A 20,092-nucleotide genomic window follows, 5' to 3' on the forward strand; every position below is an offset into this window, starting at 1 on the left:
TTTTCCCTGGTGGTCTAGCTTCAATTGACTTACGCTTTTAACTATAAGTTATCTTTACATAAAGTTAGCCTTGTTTGCGCATTTATTTCACAACAGACAAACAATATTTGGGAAAATATGAGCTTACATACTTTCAGTTTATATATAGACCCCAATTTCAAGAGGTATGCTTCACACTTATATATATATATATATATATATATACATGCTTAGAGTGATATTTAATACTTTCATACGACATTAACAACAACTAATCACTTTCTTATTTACTAGTTACATGAAAAATATTTTGTCGTGAGATTAGTTTTAAGAATTATAGTAGACAAATTATTCACTATGGAAGAAAAGATGGTCTTAGTTTATATCTATAAGTAAAATATTATAGATCTGATCACTGAAAGAACCAATCAATTTTATCCAAATATTGACTACGTACCTAGTGACTATACAATATAAACATCAATAATTATCGGAACAGATTATAACACCACTCGTTTGAAATATTTGTTGACCTCTCAGCTTTGTTTTTAAAGTCTTTATCAGTAGTGTTTCTAATATACTAGTAATACCTTAGTTGTTTAGACCAATCACTTTTGGAAGAAATAGGTAACGTTGGAAATGTTCAAGCTGGTTATTCGGTAGTTTAAAATCATATGAAAAGTATCTATATCTATTATCTTAGAAATATCAATAACACTTTGTCTAATATTGATGTATCTTTATGTTCATAAAAAATCATGTATTTCACACCTGCTTTGCTCAAAAAACTTGAACATTGTTTAAATGAGCTGAGTACATCGCTTAGTGTCAGACGAGCTGACACCTACAGTAACAAGTTATTATGGATGGCAGAAAGAATTGATAACCATTCATACTTATCGCTATTAATTGTTAATCTAACTTAACGGCATCGAAGGAGTTTACTGATCCAACTCGACGACAATAGATTTAGAAAAATTTATGCTTAATAAAGTGAATAATCTCCAACAACATAATGATCAACAGGAAACTACAAAATAAATAGATCTGGCGTTTGATTTCTCCACACGTGTCAGGCTACCGTCTACTACAGTATATGAAGCTAGCTGAAATGCGACTACACATTAAAAACAGCTATATTCTACTAAAACAAAGCAAATGATCTAAGTGACATACCACTAACTATATGTTTGGTCATTTTTTCAATCGAATTAAAAAAAAATTATAATGGCTGATGAGGACATCAACTAATATTCGGCAATTGAGAAGTGATTATCACTATAAATCTTGAATAGACCAGTTCCATTGAATCCACGGTATATTGAAGCAGCATACGCAGAACTTCCTATACCTGTCACTCTAGCAACAATCGAAGAAATTCGTATGGTCATTAGATAAATGAAGAGTGGAAGAGCGGCACAACCTGAAAACACGATAGATGAAGCACTGAAGTCAGACAGTGAAGTAACTGCAGACATGCTCCATGTTTAATTCAGAAAGATTTCAGTGAAAGAACAAGTGCCGAAGGACTGGAAAGAAGGACACCTCATCAACATACCAAACAAAGGAGATCGGGACAAATATGAGAACTACAGAGTAATCACACTACTGTCAGTGCCACGAAAAGTTTTCGACAGAGTGTTGCTGAACCGGATGAAAGATTCATTAGACGCCCAAATTCGAGGTCAACACACTGGATTCTTTAGAGATCGGTCGTGCACAAACCAAATCACGACACTTTTATTTATTTAAACACATACATATTGGTAGAAAAGGGCACCAGATACATATGCGCCACACAAAATAATGAAAGTAGGAAGAGAAGGGATGAAAAGATAAGGCGGACTGAAATGTACAACCGAAGACTCTTTCAGTTAAGAAAGTTAGAACCATTCTTTATGAAGAAAGTAAAAGAAGGTTACAGCAGGATCCCCACTGGCTTCTATTCTGAGCCATATCTGATAACGTCTCTAGCCACTGTGTTGCACCATCTCTCGGACCCCAGCCAGGGAGTCGGGAAGGACCAACAGAAGCTAGCCCTTTGCAGCTTTCTCTCATACCACGACACCGTGTCATACACTGACCTCCTCTCCGCTTTTTCCAACCAGTCCCAGAGTCGGCAAATAATGCACGACGCGGAAGTCTCTGGGACGACATTCGTAAAACATGTCCAAGCCACCGAAGTCGGTGTTTCAAGATGGTGACACCAATTGAATTATTGTCTCTGCGCCCGAACACACGATGCCAAACCTCTGCATTACTAACATGGTGTTGCCACTGGATGTCAGCAATCCTTCGGAGGCAACGATGATCGAACACAGAGAGTCGTCTAACATCCTCAACTCGGAAAGGCCAGGTTTCACAAGCATAGAGTAAAACTGCTCTCACCGACGCGTTGTAGATCCGACCTTTTACAGCCAGACTAACATCACGAAGGCGCCAAAGATGGCCCAGATTGGCATAAGCCGCTCTGGCTTTCATTATACGTGCATCGATCTTATCACTGACGCCACCACCAGTAATTATGCAGCTACCTAGATACACAAACTTCTCAACTACTTCAATCTGCTCACCACCCAAGATGAGTACAAGATTAGAATCCTGCCAGTCTTGTAGGAGTACTTTGCACTTGGAGGGTGCAAAGCACATGCCGTACCTGCGGACACTGATCGCCAACTGATTAGTTGCAGATTGCATGCCTTGAGTATTGTCGCACAATATCATCCGCATACTCAAGAACGAGAAGTCGTTCTCCAGGCAGCAGATCCACACCGCCATTACTTACATCCATCAGAGCTGTTTCCAGGATGTCATCGATGGCAAAGTTGAAGAGGGATGGTGAGATCGGGCAACCCTGCCTAACCCCGCTGCTCGAATGGAACAAGGGAGAATGGTGGTTGTATGCCCTCACTCTGCCTGAGGTGTTCGTATACAGGGCCTTTAAGATGTTAATGAACTTCTCAGGCACACCCTTCTTCAATAGACAATCCCAGAGAACAGTCCTGTCCAACGAATCGAAGGCAGCCCTGATATCAAGAAACACTACGACTGTTGGCCTGCGATAAGTATGATGGTGTTCTAACATTTGGCGGAGGGTGAAGATGTGATCAATGCATCCTCGACCAGAACGAAAACCAGCCTGCTCCTCGCGAGTCAATCGTTCTCGGGTTTTAAACAACCTACGAAGAATGACAGAAGCCAATAGTTTAGACGCAATCGGAAGTAGTTTATTTACTTTATTTTATTTAAACACATACATATTGGTACAAAAGGGCACCAGATACATACCAGATGCAGCTGCTGCTTCCAGCTCATTAGCACGCTCAAACCACCAGGCTTCTCGGTCCTTACGCAAGCTTTGCCCGATTTCATTACGTAACAGCCTTCGTTTGTGGTCATACTCACGGTCACCCGGAGTAGACCGACGGGCTTCCATCAGTTGTAAGGAGCCAGAAACCCAGTGCTTATAAGCAGGACGTTTCGCGAAGCCGCAAGCGACTTTACTCGCCATTTTCATGGCGTCATGAAGATGCAACCAATGCTCATCTATACTTTTCGGTGGGATGGTAGCTAGCCTAGAAGCTAGCTCCGCTCCATACTTACTTGCAACAGAAGTTGCAGCCAGTTTACTAACATCGATCCGTTGATGACGGTCGATCCTTCGGCCACTGAAAAGTAAGGTGAGATTGGCGCAGACCAGAGCATGATCAGACTCCAGATAGGTACTCCAAAAGGAGCGGCAGTCTTGTACACAACCACGCCAGCGGTAGCTGATCGCGATGTGATCAATCTGAGTCCAGGCTTGGGATGCAGAGGGAGGACGCCAGGTGGCACACCGGCGATGACTGTGCCGGAAGTTAGTGCTGGCCAGAAACAGGTTGTGGTCTGTGCACAGTTGCAGCAAACGGTCCCCGTTATCTGTCCTGCGACCAACAAGTCCCCATAGGCCACCTAAACGACTCTCTTCTGTGCCTAGACGCCCGACCTGTGCATTCAAGTCTCCGGCTAGTACTACAATATCTGTCGAACACGCTTTCTGAAGAAGAACAGTTAACTGGTGGTAAAACACATCCTTGATTGCATCCGGGCTGCAATCTGTCGGGGCATAGGCGGAGATGACGAAAAGACACCGATTCTCACGCCGATTTCTTCTCACTTTGATGGAACTTTCTAATCTAAGAGCACATAACCGACTGTTAATGGGGATCCAATCGATTAGTGCTGCCTCAGCTCTAGTGCTTAGTGCAACACCAACGCCAGCAAACCAGACGAAGATGCCACAGAGTCCCCGGTTAAGCGCACGTGAAACAAGCTTTTCGAAGCGACAGATGGAGAGCGGATTTGTAGTACTTCACTAGAGTCTTGAATACGGGTCTCGGATAGACAACAAACAACAATATTAAGACTTTCTAAAGACATAGCCAGCCCCATCTGTTGTCCGATCTGCATTAGTGTGCGAACGTTGAAGGAAGCCAGCTTGAACGGCGTACGTGGTTTCAGGAAGACTGCTTCAGTATTCGTAATCGGTGGAAGCATTCACTTTCAACCAGACAGTGACTGGAGATCGTTTAGATAGGACAGAGTTTCCACCATGGACGAGCTACTGCATAAGTTGGAAAGGAAGGATACACAATTTGGGGATAAAGGGAGTGAAAAAGCGACGTAGTAAATAATAGTAATAATAATAATGGTAATAATAATGATAATGTAAATTGTCTTTCTTCTATTAGGAACGAGAGCAGTGTAGTTAGTGGAGTGCGTCATTTCATTTCATTTGTGTATGGGCTGTGATACTGCCCGGGTGCCCAAACCGAAGCAGGTGGTTTTCTTAGGGGGCCACACCCCGAGCCTTTGACCTAGAGGTCTAACCCACAAGGCAGTGGAGCATCGTGAGGAGATGCAGTTCCATGGTAGCCGGTGACCAACGGTTAGTTCGTACGCCATTTGTTCCTTCAGGATACTGGAGCCCATGTGCACCATTGGTTTGGAATCAGGGTTTTCCAACTCCCCTAGGTGGACTCGCCTTGTCCACCAACCCGGTTAAAGCGCCGACTGAATAGAATTGGTCACTATACATCAACTTCCTCCACTGTGAGAAGGCGTTCGACAGCGTGAATAGAAGAACCTTGTAGAAACTCCTTCGACACTATGGAGTGAATAGCTGAGAAGATTGTCAACATCATACGGAATTCATACGATAGACTACACTGCAAAGTCGTGCATGGAGGACAACTCACAAATGCATTCGATGTGAGGACTAGTGTCAAACAAGGCTGATTACTGTCTCTCGTCCTTTCTCTTTCTTCACATGGTTGACTGGATCATTAAGACTTCAATATCTGAGGAGAAACACGAAATACAATGGACAGCTTGGGTGTTACTAGAAGTTTTGGACTTCGCAGATTGAGTATCTCTTCTATCCCATGCACACACACGAACAGATGCAGGTCACAAAAGCCAATGTAGCAACAGACTCTGCATCAGTAGGCCTCAACATACACAAAGGAAAAAGCAAGGTCCCCAACTAAAACACGGAGAGCACCAATCCAATCACACTTGATGGAGAAACTCTGGAACACGTGGAAACGTTCACTCACCTGATCAGCAGCATCATCCATGAACAAGGAGGATCTGATGCACACGTACATGAAAGAATTGGCGAAGCAAGGACAGCATCCCTATAGTTGAACAACATGTGGAACTCAAAACAACTGTCAAACAATATCAAAGTCACAATCTTCAATACCAACGTCAAGACAGTTCTATTGTATGGAGCTGAAACTCCGAGGAATACCACAATCATCATCAAAAACGTACTGGTATATCTCAACAATTGTCTACGCAAGATACTCAATGTTCGTTGCTGAACGGATACCATCACCAACAGCCTACTATGAGAGAACAAACGAGCTCGCAGTTGAGGAGGAATTTAGGAAAACACGTTGGAAGTGGATAGGACATTCATTAAGGAAATCACCAAACTGAATCGCGAGGCAAGCGGTAACTTGAAATCGTAAAGGGAAACGGAAAAGTTGAAGACCGAAGAACACATTGCGTCGAGAGTTAGAAGCAGACATGAACTGAATGCACAGTAATCGAAGAAAGTTGAACTTTAAAATCACTACAACAATTACACTAAGCAATGTCAGCTAGTTCGCATTACTTGTCGAATGCAAAGTGAACAAAATATAACTTATTAACTATGTACAAATTCATGACCTAGAGTGAAATTTCTGTTTATCTAATATAAAGACTAACAATATAAATGAGATGTAAACTGGTGAAGTAATTAGTTAGTAAGTGATTTCCTTAAAGGATCAAATTATAGGGTTAACGAACAGTGAGAATTAACTTTTATCAGTCTTGAGCCAGAGCCCTTAACCGATTTATTAAAAAAAAACACATTCGAATGGTAGGAAAGAGCTCTATAATTATACAAATTAATCATGAATAACAAAACAAAAGTTATCAAATAGACACTATATCCATTAGTATACAAAAAAGGCACATAAACGATAAGGTGTTTTTCTCTAAAAAACAAAAAAAGAATAAAAATAGTAACCTGAAAGAGGGAAGACCAAGTCTACTCTTTACAAGCCTGAATTGATGCATCTAATTATAAATTCATCATTGTTAAGTAATAAGATATTTATTTTTTTTTAAAAAAAGTACTAAAAATAGGAAAAACAAGTTAATTACTACTATAACTTCAGTTTAAGATTAAATGGGATAGTATGAAAAAAATATGTTCATTTCAAGAAATAAATTTACTAAATCATTGCATAATGAATAAACTACACTGTATAACTAATACTGTATAGCTAATTGTTATAAGGAAAATTATAAAGTACTGAAATTAATAGAAATTTGATTAGAAAGATTAAGGAATATGATATAACTATTCGTTAGAATGTTAGTCTTTGTATACCTGTCACATACATGTATACATAAGCTAGATTCCATTTTATTCTATCAATGAAAGAGCGAAATTTGATTTTGCATGTATATATATAGGATTACCGGGATTTGGCACACAAGAAGTCATATGGGTTATCTTAAAAGTAGTGTATAACATTTTTATCAAAAGTTAATAACATTTTTTCAAAGTTGAATTCATGATCTACCAGATGATTTCCCACGAGATGAACCAAACGATGGTACTATTGGCTTTCGAATGGTGCTAGTAGTTCCTGAAGTACCAGATGATAAACTGATTCTAGAAGGCACTGGTCTTTGGTTTTGTTGTACAGTTAATGATACTGATGATTTAGGAAGGGACTTTGTAGAATTAGATGTCTGGTTTGTTTTAATATTGCTAGAAGAAACATTACTAACACTGCTATGAATGCTGTTATTTGAGGATGGATTATTTCTGTGTGAAGGAGGTTGAGTTTTGTTTATTGGACGATCAAAAGAAGAACCTTGTTCAGGACCAGTTATACTAGTTTTACGTGAACCAAGACGACTACTTATGCTCATTGAAGGCATTTTTTGAGATAGCATTGGAAGACGAGAAATACTTCCGTTAGGAACAGGGATTGATGTTTTTGAAGGAATTTTCAAGCCTGATTGTCTGTTTGGTATTGTTTTGTACATATATTTTAATTTCCTAACTATGTTATTACACATGAAGTACGATTATTTATCATTATACACTAGAATAATATTGATGGAAGTATTGTCTTAACTAGGTAGATTACTACCATACGGTGATACAATACGACTTTGTATCTTCATCATGTTTCATAGGTAACGCAGTATCTGAATTGTTTTCCAACACAGTAACACGACTGTTTAACTCATAAGCATCAGGCTGGTGTTCATTTTCCTTAGGTTTCATCATTTCATCATTTGGATGAGATATGTGTGCTACACTGTTGCTTCCTTGAGTGGTACAATCATTTATGGTATTTACGGTACTATCTATACTGTCTATAATGGGTCTGAGATTTTTTAATTCATCTGCTTGTGATGTTGAATCACAGTCATAGACGCACTTGAAGTCTGGAGCATCGTATGTAGAATTTAATGGTTTAGAGGGTGAAGTTACAACATCTGCTTGATCCAGATTTGTACTCGAATGCACATCCGCAATCATATTGACTTTAGGTTCGCAATCTACTGAACTTGATAATGGTTTAAAACATTCCTTCGCTATAATAGTATGTTGACGTTCTGGCCTACCATTTGTATCCTCAATTGCAATTTCTTCGTGACTGTGTGTTGCGCTAACCCCACAAGAACTTAAACCACTGCCTGATTTTTGCCCAATACTACCAGCGGCACTACTTTTGTGTTTACGATGTTTCTCATCTCCAAAACTCGACTCAGTAAGTGAAGTGTTGGAACAATCTAATTTACTCCTACTACCACTGTGTTCACGTAAGTGAGTTTCCTGGAGACGAGCTAATTCAAATACATCTGAGCTTCGCATACTAGAGTAAGATGCGTTAAATTTCTCAGAAAGTTTGCGACCTTTCATAACTAATTCAGTTGCAGAAAGCGATTGAGATAATTGATTAACTCCAGATGAGATATCTAAACTTCTCGTTACATCTATGTCACCTTCATTATCCGACATGGGCAGAGAAGCGGTCAATGCATGAGATCTAGAAAGTAAGGCAGGTACCTTAGGAATTGACTCATTGAGAGGATAATCATTCGCCTCTTTCAGTAAATCCATTTGCTCCTTTGAGTAGGTCCGTGAAAGAACGGAGTGTTTTTGACCACTAGCCTTTTGATAAGGGCTACTAGTAGCGCCTGGAACAAGCAAAGAGTCATTAGGCTTTGAGGAAATTTTGCGGTTACTAATATTAGGTGAAACATTATTATTCGGAGTCGCAGGTCGTTGAGATCTATGTAACTGAGGTAATCCTGAATAAACGGCTTGGGAGAAAGGTGGTTTGGGTTTTTCACAATACATAGCACTATCAACTTCTTGAGTTCTAGCATCAAAGACTTCACGTAAAGGTAACTTTCCACTGTTATTTTGTTTACGTAAAGCATATGTACCATGCAAATTAGCGTACTCTCCAGCTGAACTGTTTAAACTGCGGCGAAGATCTAACTGGGGATCAATGTTCTGTATATCACGATTTGGATGTGACAAAAAATTTTTAAAATCCATAGAACCATTCACAGACAGCGTTGAATGGTATATTTGGCGATCACTATCATTTAGTCCTACTTCATTGGGAGAGTGTTTCCTCAGTGATGCCTCTTCAATTAGCCCTTTGATTTTTGCCAACTCATTTAATCGGTTCAAAAGATGATAAGAATTATTACAGAATTCTGGATCTCGATCAAATGGCGTGCGATACCAAATTTTGCAACTGGCTTCAACATCTAAAATAGCACCTTCATCTCTGTTTCCATTTGAGTCTACCTCAATTGGATTACGTGATGGGTCTATCCACCAGTCGCCTCCACCACCTAGTCCCAGATTAGCTTCCACAATATCTAAAGTTTCTTTGTTTAAAACAACAGGTAAAAGAAGCTCAAATGCATCATTGGAATTCTCTACTGATTGATTTTCTTCATTAACTAACAATGATGGTGCGTTGATCGAAGATAAAACAATTTTAGTTTCTTCAGAGAATGCAGGATTCGATTGCATTTAAGTTCTAAAATGATCATACAAATAAAAGCGAAGCAAATTAGTCGAACGAAGTAATTACACAGTCCAACAGTCATATACAACACAGAATGTGGAACAAATATACAACGACCCAAGTTGCATTACCACATCAGTGGACTGGAACGAAAATAAAATGAAAAACCAGGGAACCGGAATAAAACTTATAGCAATGACAACCAAAATTACTAAACATAAAGTACGTGGTTAGAAATAAAGAGATGAAATAGTAAATACTTTTAAAACTGTTTTAAGAATAAATCCACAGATGTCACTACGATTAGTTTCCAGAAGTTACCTACCTAAGTGAGTCCATCAGTCATATGCAACGTAGAACCTGGAATATGTGTACATCGGTTAGAGTTGTCACACCTCATCAGCACAGCGATATGAAATCGTCAAGGGAAATCCTAGAGTGAATAGATAATAACGTTATTGGTGGAAATAGAAAAGATCAGGTATCAAAGACTCGATTCGAGAAAATACAAATAAGTGAAATAAAAAATCATAAAGAATTGAGAAACTTATGATCTAAGGAAAAATGGGTGAATGCATATGTACTGTTATGAGTGGTTCTAGGCCATCTCATCCAAAATCTCCAACCACTGATTTCAATAGTCACGCGGACTCCGACCACGTAGTCTTCATCTATCCATATGGCTCAGTCCAACAGTCAGTGTCTTTATGGACTGATGCTATGTCTTGATTTGGTAACCCTTGGCTCTTTTCCAACCTACTTCTACATCAACTGCCATTGCGCTATCGAGGTAGTCGGTGGATGAGGATACGTAAAACATGTCCTAACTACTTCAGTATATAAGCATTCATTGTCTCGCCAATCGATTTACCATACATACATAGTAATCTGGGCCTAACCTCAGAATCGCTAACTCGATGGTTTTAAAATATATGAGCAATGGTTCGAAGATATTTAAGATCGAATATTAATAACCTACAAATATCCTACATTTTCAAAGGCAGAGTGAACTGTTGAACGGTTAACTTATCCTTTGGTTAAGAGGTGGATACTTTGCCTAAGCAATAAGTGATCCAAGTTGATAAAACCCAACCGACTTTCCTGGATTCTTGACGAGATTTCAACGGACACCAACCCGCTAGGGCTGATGAAAATTCCAGGATAAGAGAAGTGATCGACAGGGCCAACCACTCTACTTCCCATCATTAGCTCAGGAGTCAAAGCAGACTATTCCTGAAGCAACGTCCTGCATTTAAAGAAAGAACCACATCTTAAACACGTTTGGATTGTTGCTGAAAGCGATCAAAAGACTGTATCACCTCCGAGTATTTACCCAAACTGAACTGCATGATTCGCATCTTCCAAGTCAACAAATGAATCTCTTTGTAGGGTATCAATCTCCAAAAAGTTAGATGATGAAAGATCCATTCCTAAAAGAATACCTACGATAAACTTAAATAAAAAGGGGGGAAATGAACGACTCTGACGAACACAACTTGATGTCATCAGTTAGGATGGCAGTTTGTTACAATCTCTGACTCAACAGGTAGCGTTCGAATGGAGAGCCTGTACAAAGCTAACATATTCCTTTGATACGTTCTTAAATGATAGATGGTACCGTAAAACTTGTCGATCTATGAAGTCAAATGCTACCCTAAGGACAAGGAATGCAATCATGGTTGGAGTCTGTAGAAATGTTTGTGCTCCAAAACCTGGTGTGAGACGAATGTTTGATTCACACATCTACGTTCAAATTTGAAACCACTCCGCTGTTCCCAAGCCTTGGTTAACCATAGGGCAATTATTGAGGCTATTATTTAAACTGACTCCTCAGTGTCTGTCATAAAAGGACTTTTGTCCTGCGTTACTGACTGAAACGATTAGTGGTCGAAATTAGTCAGATAAAATTAGGTCTAGTTCTCAGACTCTAGCTAATCTCTCAATCTAACGGTTAAAACTAGACCTGAGTCCTTAAAAATCTCAGGGGTCAATCTATAAAAGCCTTCTACTCCTCTTCGCTTTAGATTTAGCTATGGCTTTTTCTACTTCATAAAGATCTAAAGAGCTTGTGTAATCATTTCATTCAGGTTGCTTAGTAAATTAGGCAACTGAAGAGTAGCTGGTGAGCAGTTAAATTGTTCTCGAAATCGTCTTACCTATAGTTTTAGTATCCTTGGTTGAGAACGGACCATCTTTTTCAGAAATAATCTTAATAACTCCCGAATTTTTAATACCGCTTTATTTGATAGTTCTGAAAAGTCATCCAGTGTTATCAATCGCGGTTGACTTTTTCACCGCTTTTGCCTTAGCTATCCATCACTACTCATGATCATTACGTATACCTTCTGTCAGTCTAAGTTTGAATTGCCTTTACTCCATATCGTGTTCGGAGGTTGACGGGATGAGTTTTCGAGCACCTATCACTCCGGCAAACGATGTTGAAGTCTACTGACATCTTAAACTTTCGGTTGTAGTTACTAATATATCACTGCTATTCTCACGGCTGTCCTGATACCATGCCAACCTAGATCGGAGTGAGCATTACTTTGACGATTGACTAACTGCTTCTCTAGTTGTTAATGATATGCTTTTGGTCTTTCTGTAGTTTAAGTGAGCTCTAAAGGATTTTATTGCTGTGGCTTTTCTATGTCCAGTACGACACGAATACGTGCTCGTACTATGGCATGGTCTGTGTCTAAGCACGTGCCCTAGGATGAAGGAGATTCTTCTATTGCAACTCTCCATCGATGGCTGATGTTGATATGGTCTATTTGTGTCTATCATTGAGTCAATAGTGGAGGTCACCATATCAAACTGATCATCTACTTCATCCGAACTGTAATCAGTGAGAGCGTAGGCACAGATGACAAAGGGGCAACGGGGTGTGTTCTTATCATTATGCGTTCTTACTTCTCCATTTGGTCGGACAGCACACCAGAGAGTCTATTGAGATTCAATCTACGAGAACCCGTTCAGCTCTGGACTTAGTGATGCGCTTACACCAGTGAGGTTACGAGAGGTAACAATCAAGACTTTAGATACAAGGAGGGTAAATTGTGCTGATTCTCCGTAACAACTAGGTGAGGTCAAATAAATGACTACACCTGGATCCTATATGTACCTCCAAGAAAAAACATACATCTATGGCACGGGATCCTAAAGTCTTTGTTAAAGACGCCTGTTGGCCTAGTTGAAATAAGGTAGGAACATTGAAAGCTCCAACATGTGTTTTACAGTGCGGTTTCGGGAGGCCAGGAATCACATCTTGCGAACTCGAATAGTTGGCACTGGTGGTGCATGGGGATAAAATTATAAGAAAAAGGTGGGTTTTGGTAATGGAAGCAAAGGGATTTGATAGTGAACAAGAGGATTTTGATTGCTGTTAGAGGTATGAGGGCGGTCTTTACTTAACAGTTCTTTACACTATGGAATGATATTTCTTCCCGAGGGATCTGGGAAGGAAACTAGATTAGTAGTCGTCATAGCAGATCGACGCGAAAAAATCAATGGATACCTTAATCTATCCGGCTAAAAAATGGATGAAACATTTGGATTTCAACTGTTTCGTACTTTCTAGGCTTCAACGACTCATTGTGAATGTGTTATTTCACCAACCACAATCAAAAAAATATTTATTAACATACTCTAAATATAACTTCTAATGTTGAAAAATGTTGTGTTAACGAGTGAGAATACGACACTACAATAAGCACGGCTTTACTATTTATACAGAACAATTAGTGAGAGCAGAAAGCATGAAGTTACGAGTTTTGACAATAGATACCTTAAAAGCGGGACCTATCTCCAATGTAATATACGGATCAAAAATTTTCAGTGTTAGATGTTGACAATTTTAAAAGATGGAAACTTGAGATTTTCAAAATTAGTAAAGTGCACGGTATGCGTTTATGGCTATAATTCATCTGAATGTGGAAAAAAGCATCTAAGTAGTTATATGAAGGCTTCGCGGATAATAAAATAGTACCAATCCATGAAGCTATTGGCTTTCAAACTAAGCCTTATCAGCTGGTATCAACTTCCGGTTGGAACTTGAAAAATACTTCTAATTAATAGTTAGAGACGCTAAGCGATATAACGCAAAATATGTCGTAGTCGCATCTACTATCAAATGTCTGTTGATTCATAGTTGCTCGTTTCATTCATGCCGCTTGAACCGTGTTTCTCATGATTCGATTCGTATAGCAGTTCAAATTACTGCTTTCGTCTTGATTTTCACTTAGTTAATTTTCTTTCTCACTGTGCTGGTGAGGTTTTATAACTTCAGTCGATATGTATTTGTGACAGGTTTTACGTTGGTTTACCAACCTGAGAATTTTAAAATATTCCATCAGATTTCTAGCAACTAATTGAGGTAATCTAAGTAGATCTAGGTGTTTTAGTTTATTACCCTTAGATATATGAAAATGATAGTCTGGATTTTATAGATCAACGTAGTGAGTACTGGATTAGAAACAATCACTAAATACTTACTGTCTAACGATTTCTTACCTAGTATTAACTCGTTATTTGGATATGTCCATCAGTAATACTCCGCTACGGTCTTTATAACAGAGAATGACGGTAACGGGAAATGTTGAATAGTTTCGGCATAGTAGTAGTGGTCCTTTATGAAAACGCGTCAGATATTGTTCCATATATTCAGGTTTTGATAACTTAGTCGGCAGATAACCTTTGAGTTGACTTTATCTTTCTGCTAACTAAATTATTTTCAGAAGCAATCCCGACCTTTAATACATGTATCTTATTATTGGAGCCCTTGTTAATTCTGGACTTGTAAGTCTTATATGTGCTAGCATATCTGCAAAATTAGCTGTTTACAGCGTCCCCTTAGTCACGTTATTCGTTGTCTGATTTGACATATACTAAACCTTGTACCGGGTATCGCTTTCAATAGGGTACGTTTCGCCTTCGCTAATTTGTGTCTTTATATGCCTGGATTAACGGACGTAGGAAACATGTTTGCAAAACGCTCTCAAACTCCCCGATTATATCTCCTCATTCAATAAAGTGGTTGTGCGGATGAATACAAGTACGGCTAATCATTGACACATATTTCAACATTCCTCAAGACTTCAACTGAAAAAAACTACGGGAATTAAAAATCTGAAGAAATAAGGACTTCGAATGTAACTCCTTTCGTTATAAATAAGCTTTATATTGCCAAGTAAAGCCAACTCAGCCTGTAGCTTTTCTAGGGTTATTAACAGTCCCAAGGCCACATAAAGGAGGAGGGTTGAGCATGGGGTCACCAACCCCATCCCGTAGGAAACAATCTTGCTAAAAAGATGCTAACCAGAATAAAAAAATTAAGTCATCTAAAATAGGTCCTCCGAGTTGAACAATCTTCATTCAGAAGAATTATAACGCCTTATCGTGAAAGCCCAGATTCAAAAACTCGATGCCTCATCTAACAAACAGAGCAGCAATTAATATAGATACATGAAATTTTCGAACAATGTGAGGTTGGAAAGGCCAATCAAATAGCTGTGAAAATCAGAAGATACAACATGGCGGTTTTCCGAATAGGTGAAACCTGTTGGATCAGGGCTGGATAGAAAAGATTAGATTAGGGGAGATGCTGTTGTACTCTGGTCATCAAAAAGCAAATACTCCACACACTCAAGGAGTTGTACTGATAATGTCCAGAAGAGCATGAAAAGCATTTATTTGGTAGGATTCCCATGGATCCAGGATTAGCAAAGCATCCTCCAAAACAAAGAAGGAGAGAATCACAATGCATGTCACCCAATGTTATGCACTCACCAATGATAACAACGACGACAATAAAGATCAGTTCTACTCGAGGCTGCAATCAATCATAGCGAAATGCCTACGAAACAACCTCACCATCCTGATGGGAGATCTAAAAGCCAAAGTCACAATAGACAACACCGAGTATGAAGATATCATAAGACGACATGGACTGACTAGGATAAAAAACGAAAATGGTGAGATTCGCAAATCTATGTGCATTCAACACATTGGTTACAGGCGGCACAATCGCATACAAAAAACTACATGTGTCTCATCGGATCACACTACACAGAATTAGATCGATCATATTCGCATCCATAAACAAATAGGAAGGCCAATAGGTGTGAGAACTAGGAGAGGAGATGACATACCTTCAGATCACCACAAAAACTGGTGGTTGCCAACATGAAACTGAAGCTAAGGAGACACTGGACAACTGGGGAAACAGCATTACAAAGGTTCAATACAGCCTTCCTTCGACATACTGACAAATTCAACGAATTCATGATACAACTCAACAATAGGTTTCAGGTCATACAAAGACTACTCAAAGAAGGGAGAACTGCTATGGAGGACAACTGGGAAGAGATCAAAGGAGCACTAACTTCAACGTGTCAGGAGGTTCTGGGTCGTAACAAGCATCATCATCACAAGGAATATATCTCTATCAAAACTCTGGACAAGGCTCAAGAAAAGAAGAACGGGGAAATAGCAATTAACAACAGTCGAACAAGAGCAGAGAAAGTCAAGGCACAGAACGAGATGAGTCAGGGAAAAAGAAAGCAAGCCATTCATTGAGATTCAAAAACAAAGAGAAAGATGAATATAACACTTTGGGGAACTTTTGATTAGGCTAGATTCACTGAATGCACCGGACATCGAAGTGGCACACGTGGAACCTCCTATACTTGTCACTACACCAACAATCGACGAAATTGGTATGGTCATTAGATAAATGAAGAGTGGAAGAGCGGCACAACATGAAAACACGATAGATGAAGCACTGAAGTCAGACAGTGAAGTAACTGCAGACATGCTCCATGTTTAATTCAGAAAGATTTCAGTGAAAGAACAAGTGCCGAAGGACTGGAAAGAAGGACACCTCATCAACATACCAAACAAAGGAGATCGGGACAAATATGAGAACTACAGAGTAATAACACTACTGTCAGTAACAGGAAAAGTTTTCGACAGTGTTGCTGAACCGGATGAAAGATTCATTAGACGCCCAAATTCGAGGTCAACACACTGGATTCTTTGGGGATCGGTCGTGCACAAACCAAATCGCAACACTACGGACAATCGTTGAACAGTCGATTGAATGGAATTCCTCACGATACATCAACTTCATCCACTGTGAGAAGGCGTTCGACAGCGTGAATAGAAGAACCTTGTAGAAACTCCTTCGACACTATGGAGTGAATAGCTGAGAAGATTGTCAACATCATACGGAATTCATACGATAGACTACACTGCAAAGTCGTGCATGGAGGACAACTCACAAATGCATTCGATGTGAGGACTAGTGTCAAACAAGGCTGATTACTGTCTCTCGTCCTTTCTTTCTTCACATGGTTGACTGGATCATTAAGACTTCAATATCTGAGGAGAAACACGGAATACAATGGACAGCTTGGGTGTTACTAGAAGTTTTGGACTTCGCAGATTGAGTATCTCTTCTATCCCATGCACACACACGAACAGATGCAGGTCACAAAAGCCAATGTAGCAACAGACTCTGCATCAGTAGGCCTCAACATACACAAAGGAAAAAGCAAGGTCCCCAACTAAAACACGGAGAGCACCAATCCAATCACACTTGATGGAGAAACTCTGGAACACGTGGAAACGTTCACTCACCTGATCAGCAGCATCATCCATGAACAAGGAGGATCTGATGCACACGTACATGAAAGAATTGGCGAAGCAAGGACAGCATCCCTATAGTTGAACAACATGTGGAACTCAAAACAACTGTCAAACAATATCAAAGTCACAATCTTCAATACCAACGTCAAGACAGTTCTATTGTATGGAGCTGAAACTCCGAGGAATACCACAATCATCATCAAAAACGTACTGGTATATCTCAACAATTGTCTACGCAAGATACTCAATGTTCGTTGCTGAACGGATACCATCACCAACAGCCTACTATGAGAGAACAAACGAGCTCGCAGTTGAGGAGGAATTTAGGAAAACACGTTGGAAGTGGATAGGACATTCATTAAGGAAATCACCAAACTGAATCGCGAGGCAAGCGGTAACTTGAAATCGTAAAGGGAAACGGAAAAGTTGAAGATCAAAGAACACATTGCGTCGAGAGTTGGAAGCAGACATGAAAAGGATGAATAGGAACTGGAAAGGATTGCCCAGGACATAGTTGGATGACGAGCGCTGATAGACGGCCTACGTTCCTCTACGAGGGGTGACAGTTGTAAATAAATGAGTAAAGCCCCCTGATGAAGTGATATTATAGCCTATAGACGGACCAATGAGGTTAAGTGTGTTGGATTTTTGTGCGAAATTTATTTATCCATAGTTTAATAGCGTTTTTATATTATAGCCGACGTCATGGTCCCACAAACAATGTTTTTGTGTTAAGATACATGTTAGCTCGTAACTTTGGTGTCCATATAACCGAATCAAAAACTACTTATTTTATAAGAACGTCAGTCCGAATTGAGAGTCACCCAATTATTGAATGTCAAGTAAGTACATTTAAAGGACGTGATAATCCTTTTTAAAGTAATTCTTACCTTGGACGACTTCTCGGGAAAGCGAAAACCGACAAACGTATTATTCCGATAAAATATTCCTAAAGCCAACCTTCATGTATCAAATGCAGCGGGACGATTGGAGCGATATCACATTCGCGCACAAAATGAAGGAATGGTTCAAATGGTTCCGGGTAGAATAGAAGAAGCTTTCGCTTAACGGGCTTCCGTATCTAGTAGCAGTGGATCGCCGATACCTACAGGCAGGAACCTATGTATATTAACGATAAAAGAGGTAGAAGAAAAAAGTTGGTGAATCATTGTGAGATACTGTTCTTAGTTCTTAAGAATATGTCAAGTTTCCTCTGAAAGGATCCCTAGGAAGTCGCTTGGACTAGCTCAGCCAGCAGCGAATTCCAGCATTTGACTATTCTTAAGGAGTAGAAGGTAATTCTACGGTCCTTTCTGCCGTGTTATGTCTCCAGATTCTGGATGTTACGCCCAAAGTTCGTATTGGGACTAAGCTTAAGTAGGTGTTTAAGAGGATGCCCAGAAGTGTTTAGGATGCCGTAAATCATTATAATGTCACCTCTAAGGCTCCTATACTCCCATGGGTAAATGTTCAGTGATTGGAGGCGCTCTTCAGGCATTTTTGTTGCAGTTAGCGTTAGATTTCGAATCGTAGGGTACAAACGCTGCTAGATCTTCAGCTTGGGATACCCCTAGAGGGAAGTTGCCTAACTTGTAGCTGTAGTCTACAACATGTCCCAGATGGGTTACTTTACACTTGGAAATGTTAAGAGTAAGTTCGTTGCTGTCTCCCTAACTTTGATGCCGAGCCATATCCTCCTGAGGTGCCAAACTATCCTCTTCGTTACGTAGTTCTCTCCAGAGCTTCACATCATCAGCGAAAACCAATGAATCTGATGATGCCTGCTGCGGAAGATCGTTTATGCAAATTAAGGAAGAGGTTCTAGTACTTAAACACAGGAGTCCTCCCTAGGACATTCCATAGCCTGAGAGAAAGTGAAGTTAACGCCGACCTTAAGGTGTCGATTTTTTATATATGAAGTGAGACAATCAATTAAAGGTGATTTTATACCTAATTGTTTGAGCTTATTGATAAAACATATACGGTTGACCCCATCAAAAGCTTTTGAGAAGTCAACTTAAATGACGTCAACCTTCCCCTTGCGATCTATGATGGTTTTTTATCTGTCCACCGCGGTCAGTAGGTTAGTTATACGATAGTTAACTTTTCTGAAACCGTGCTGTCAGGATGAAAATAAGATCATGGATATTAAGCAGTCACGTGGACCGTCACATATCAGGGACTTCATATGCTGGAGGGTATTGAGAGAAGTGCTACTGGTCGGTAGCTTGAAGGTTCTCTGCGTCGACCTCCCTTGAAAATTGGTATAATATGAGTCCGTTTCCAATTTTATGGTAATGTGCCTTGGCTTGGCGAATGTGAGAACATCACGCTAGGCGGTATTGTCAAGATTGAAGCTGCTTCCCTCGGTTTAACTGAACGGATCATATCCGGGCCAGGAGAAGTGTCTTCTTTAAGGTACTGCACTCCCCAGTACACCACGTCAGCGCTCAGTTTCTCTTCTGAGAGTTCTGTTGAGTCGCAGGTGAAGCTGTAACAGCTCAGGTTGGTTGGTTAAGAGTTGACCCCAAACAACCAAGCATATGCTAAAACAGTATTGTTCAAGTATTCATTCACTTCCTTACTTTTTGTAAGCGTTGTATTCCCTATTATCTTATATTGAATGTTGAGAGCCTTTGTTTGTCTGAACAGATAATCCCATGCTCCACTGTGACTGCGCGAAGATCGAAATAAAGACCTATTCACTACTTCTCTGGTTTCTTCTATCAATAGCACGAGGGTTACCTTAAGGCACGAAAGTGGTGAGCCCTTTTGAAAACAAATTTAACTTCATTTCTGTTATTAACTTTTTTTTTACTTAATCGTAAAAGTAGACCTGATTATCCGTAAACTAAGTT

The 20,092-nt window shown here is 39.7% G+C and overlaps 1 protein-coding gene across 1 annotated transcript; it reads right to left on the reverse strand.

Moving 5' to 3' along the window:
- Positions 1-6,637: 6,637 nt before the first annotated feature.
- Smp_088260 (putative cell wall protein Awa1p) lies at positions 6,638-18,175 on the reverse strand. Its single transcript, XM_018789961.1, has 3 exons — positions 18,125-18,175; positions 7,696-9,602; positions 6,638-7,592 (listed from the first exon to the last, which is right to left on the reverse strand). Exons 2-3 carry the CDS (start codon positions 9,593-9,595, stop codon positions 7,093-7,095), a joined length of 2,400 nt encoding a protein of 799 aa, XP_018655352.1. The 5' UTR covers positions 9,596-9,602; positions 18,125-18,175; the 3' UTR covers positions 6,638-7,092.
- Positions 18,176-20,092: the final 1,917 nt, after the last annotated feature.

This window comes from Schistosoma mansoni, chromosome W, assembly GCF_000237925.1.
Source record: "Schistosoma mansoni strain Puerto Rico chromosome W, complete genome".
Lineage (NCBI taxonomy): Eukaryota > Metazoa > Platyhelminthes > Trematoda > Strigeidida > Schistosomatidae > Schistosoma > Schistosoma mansoni.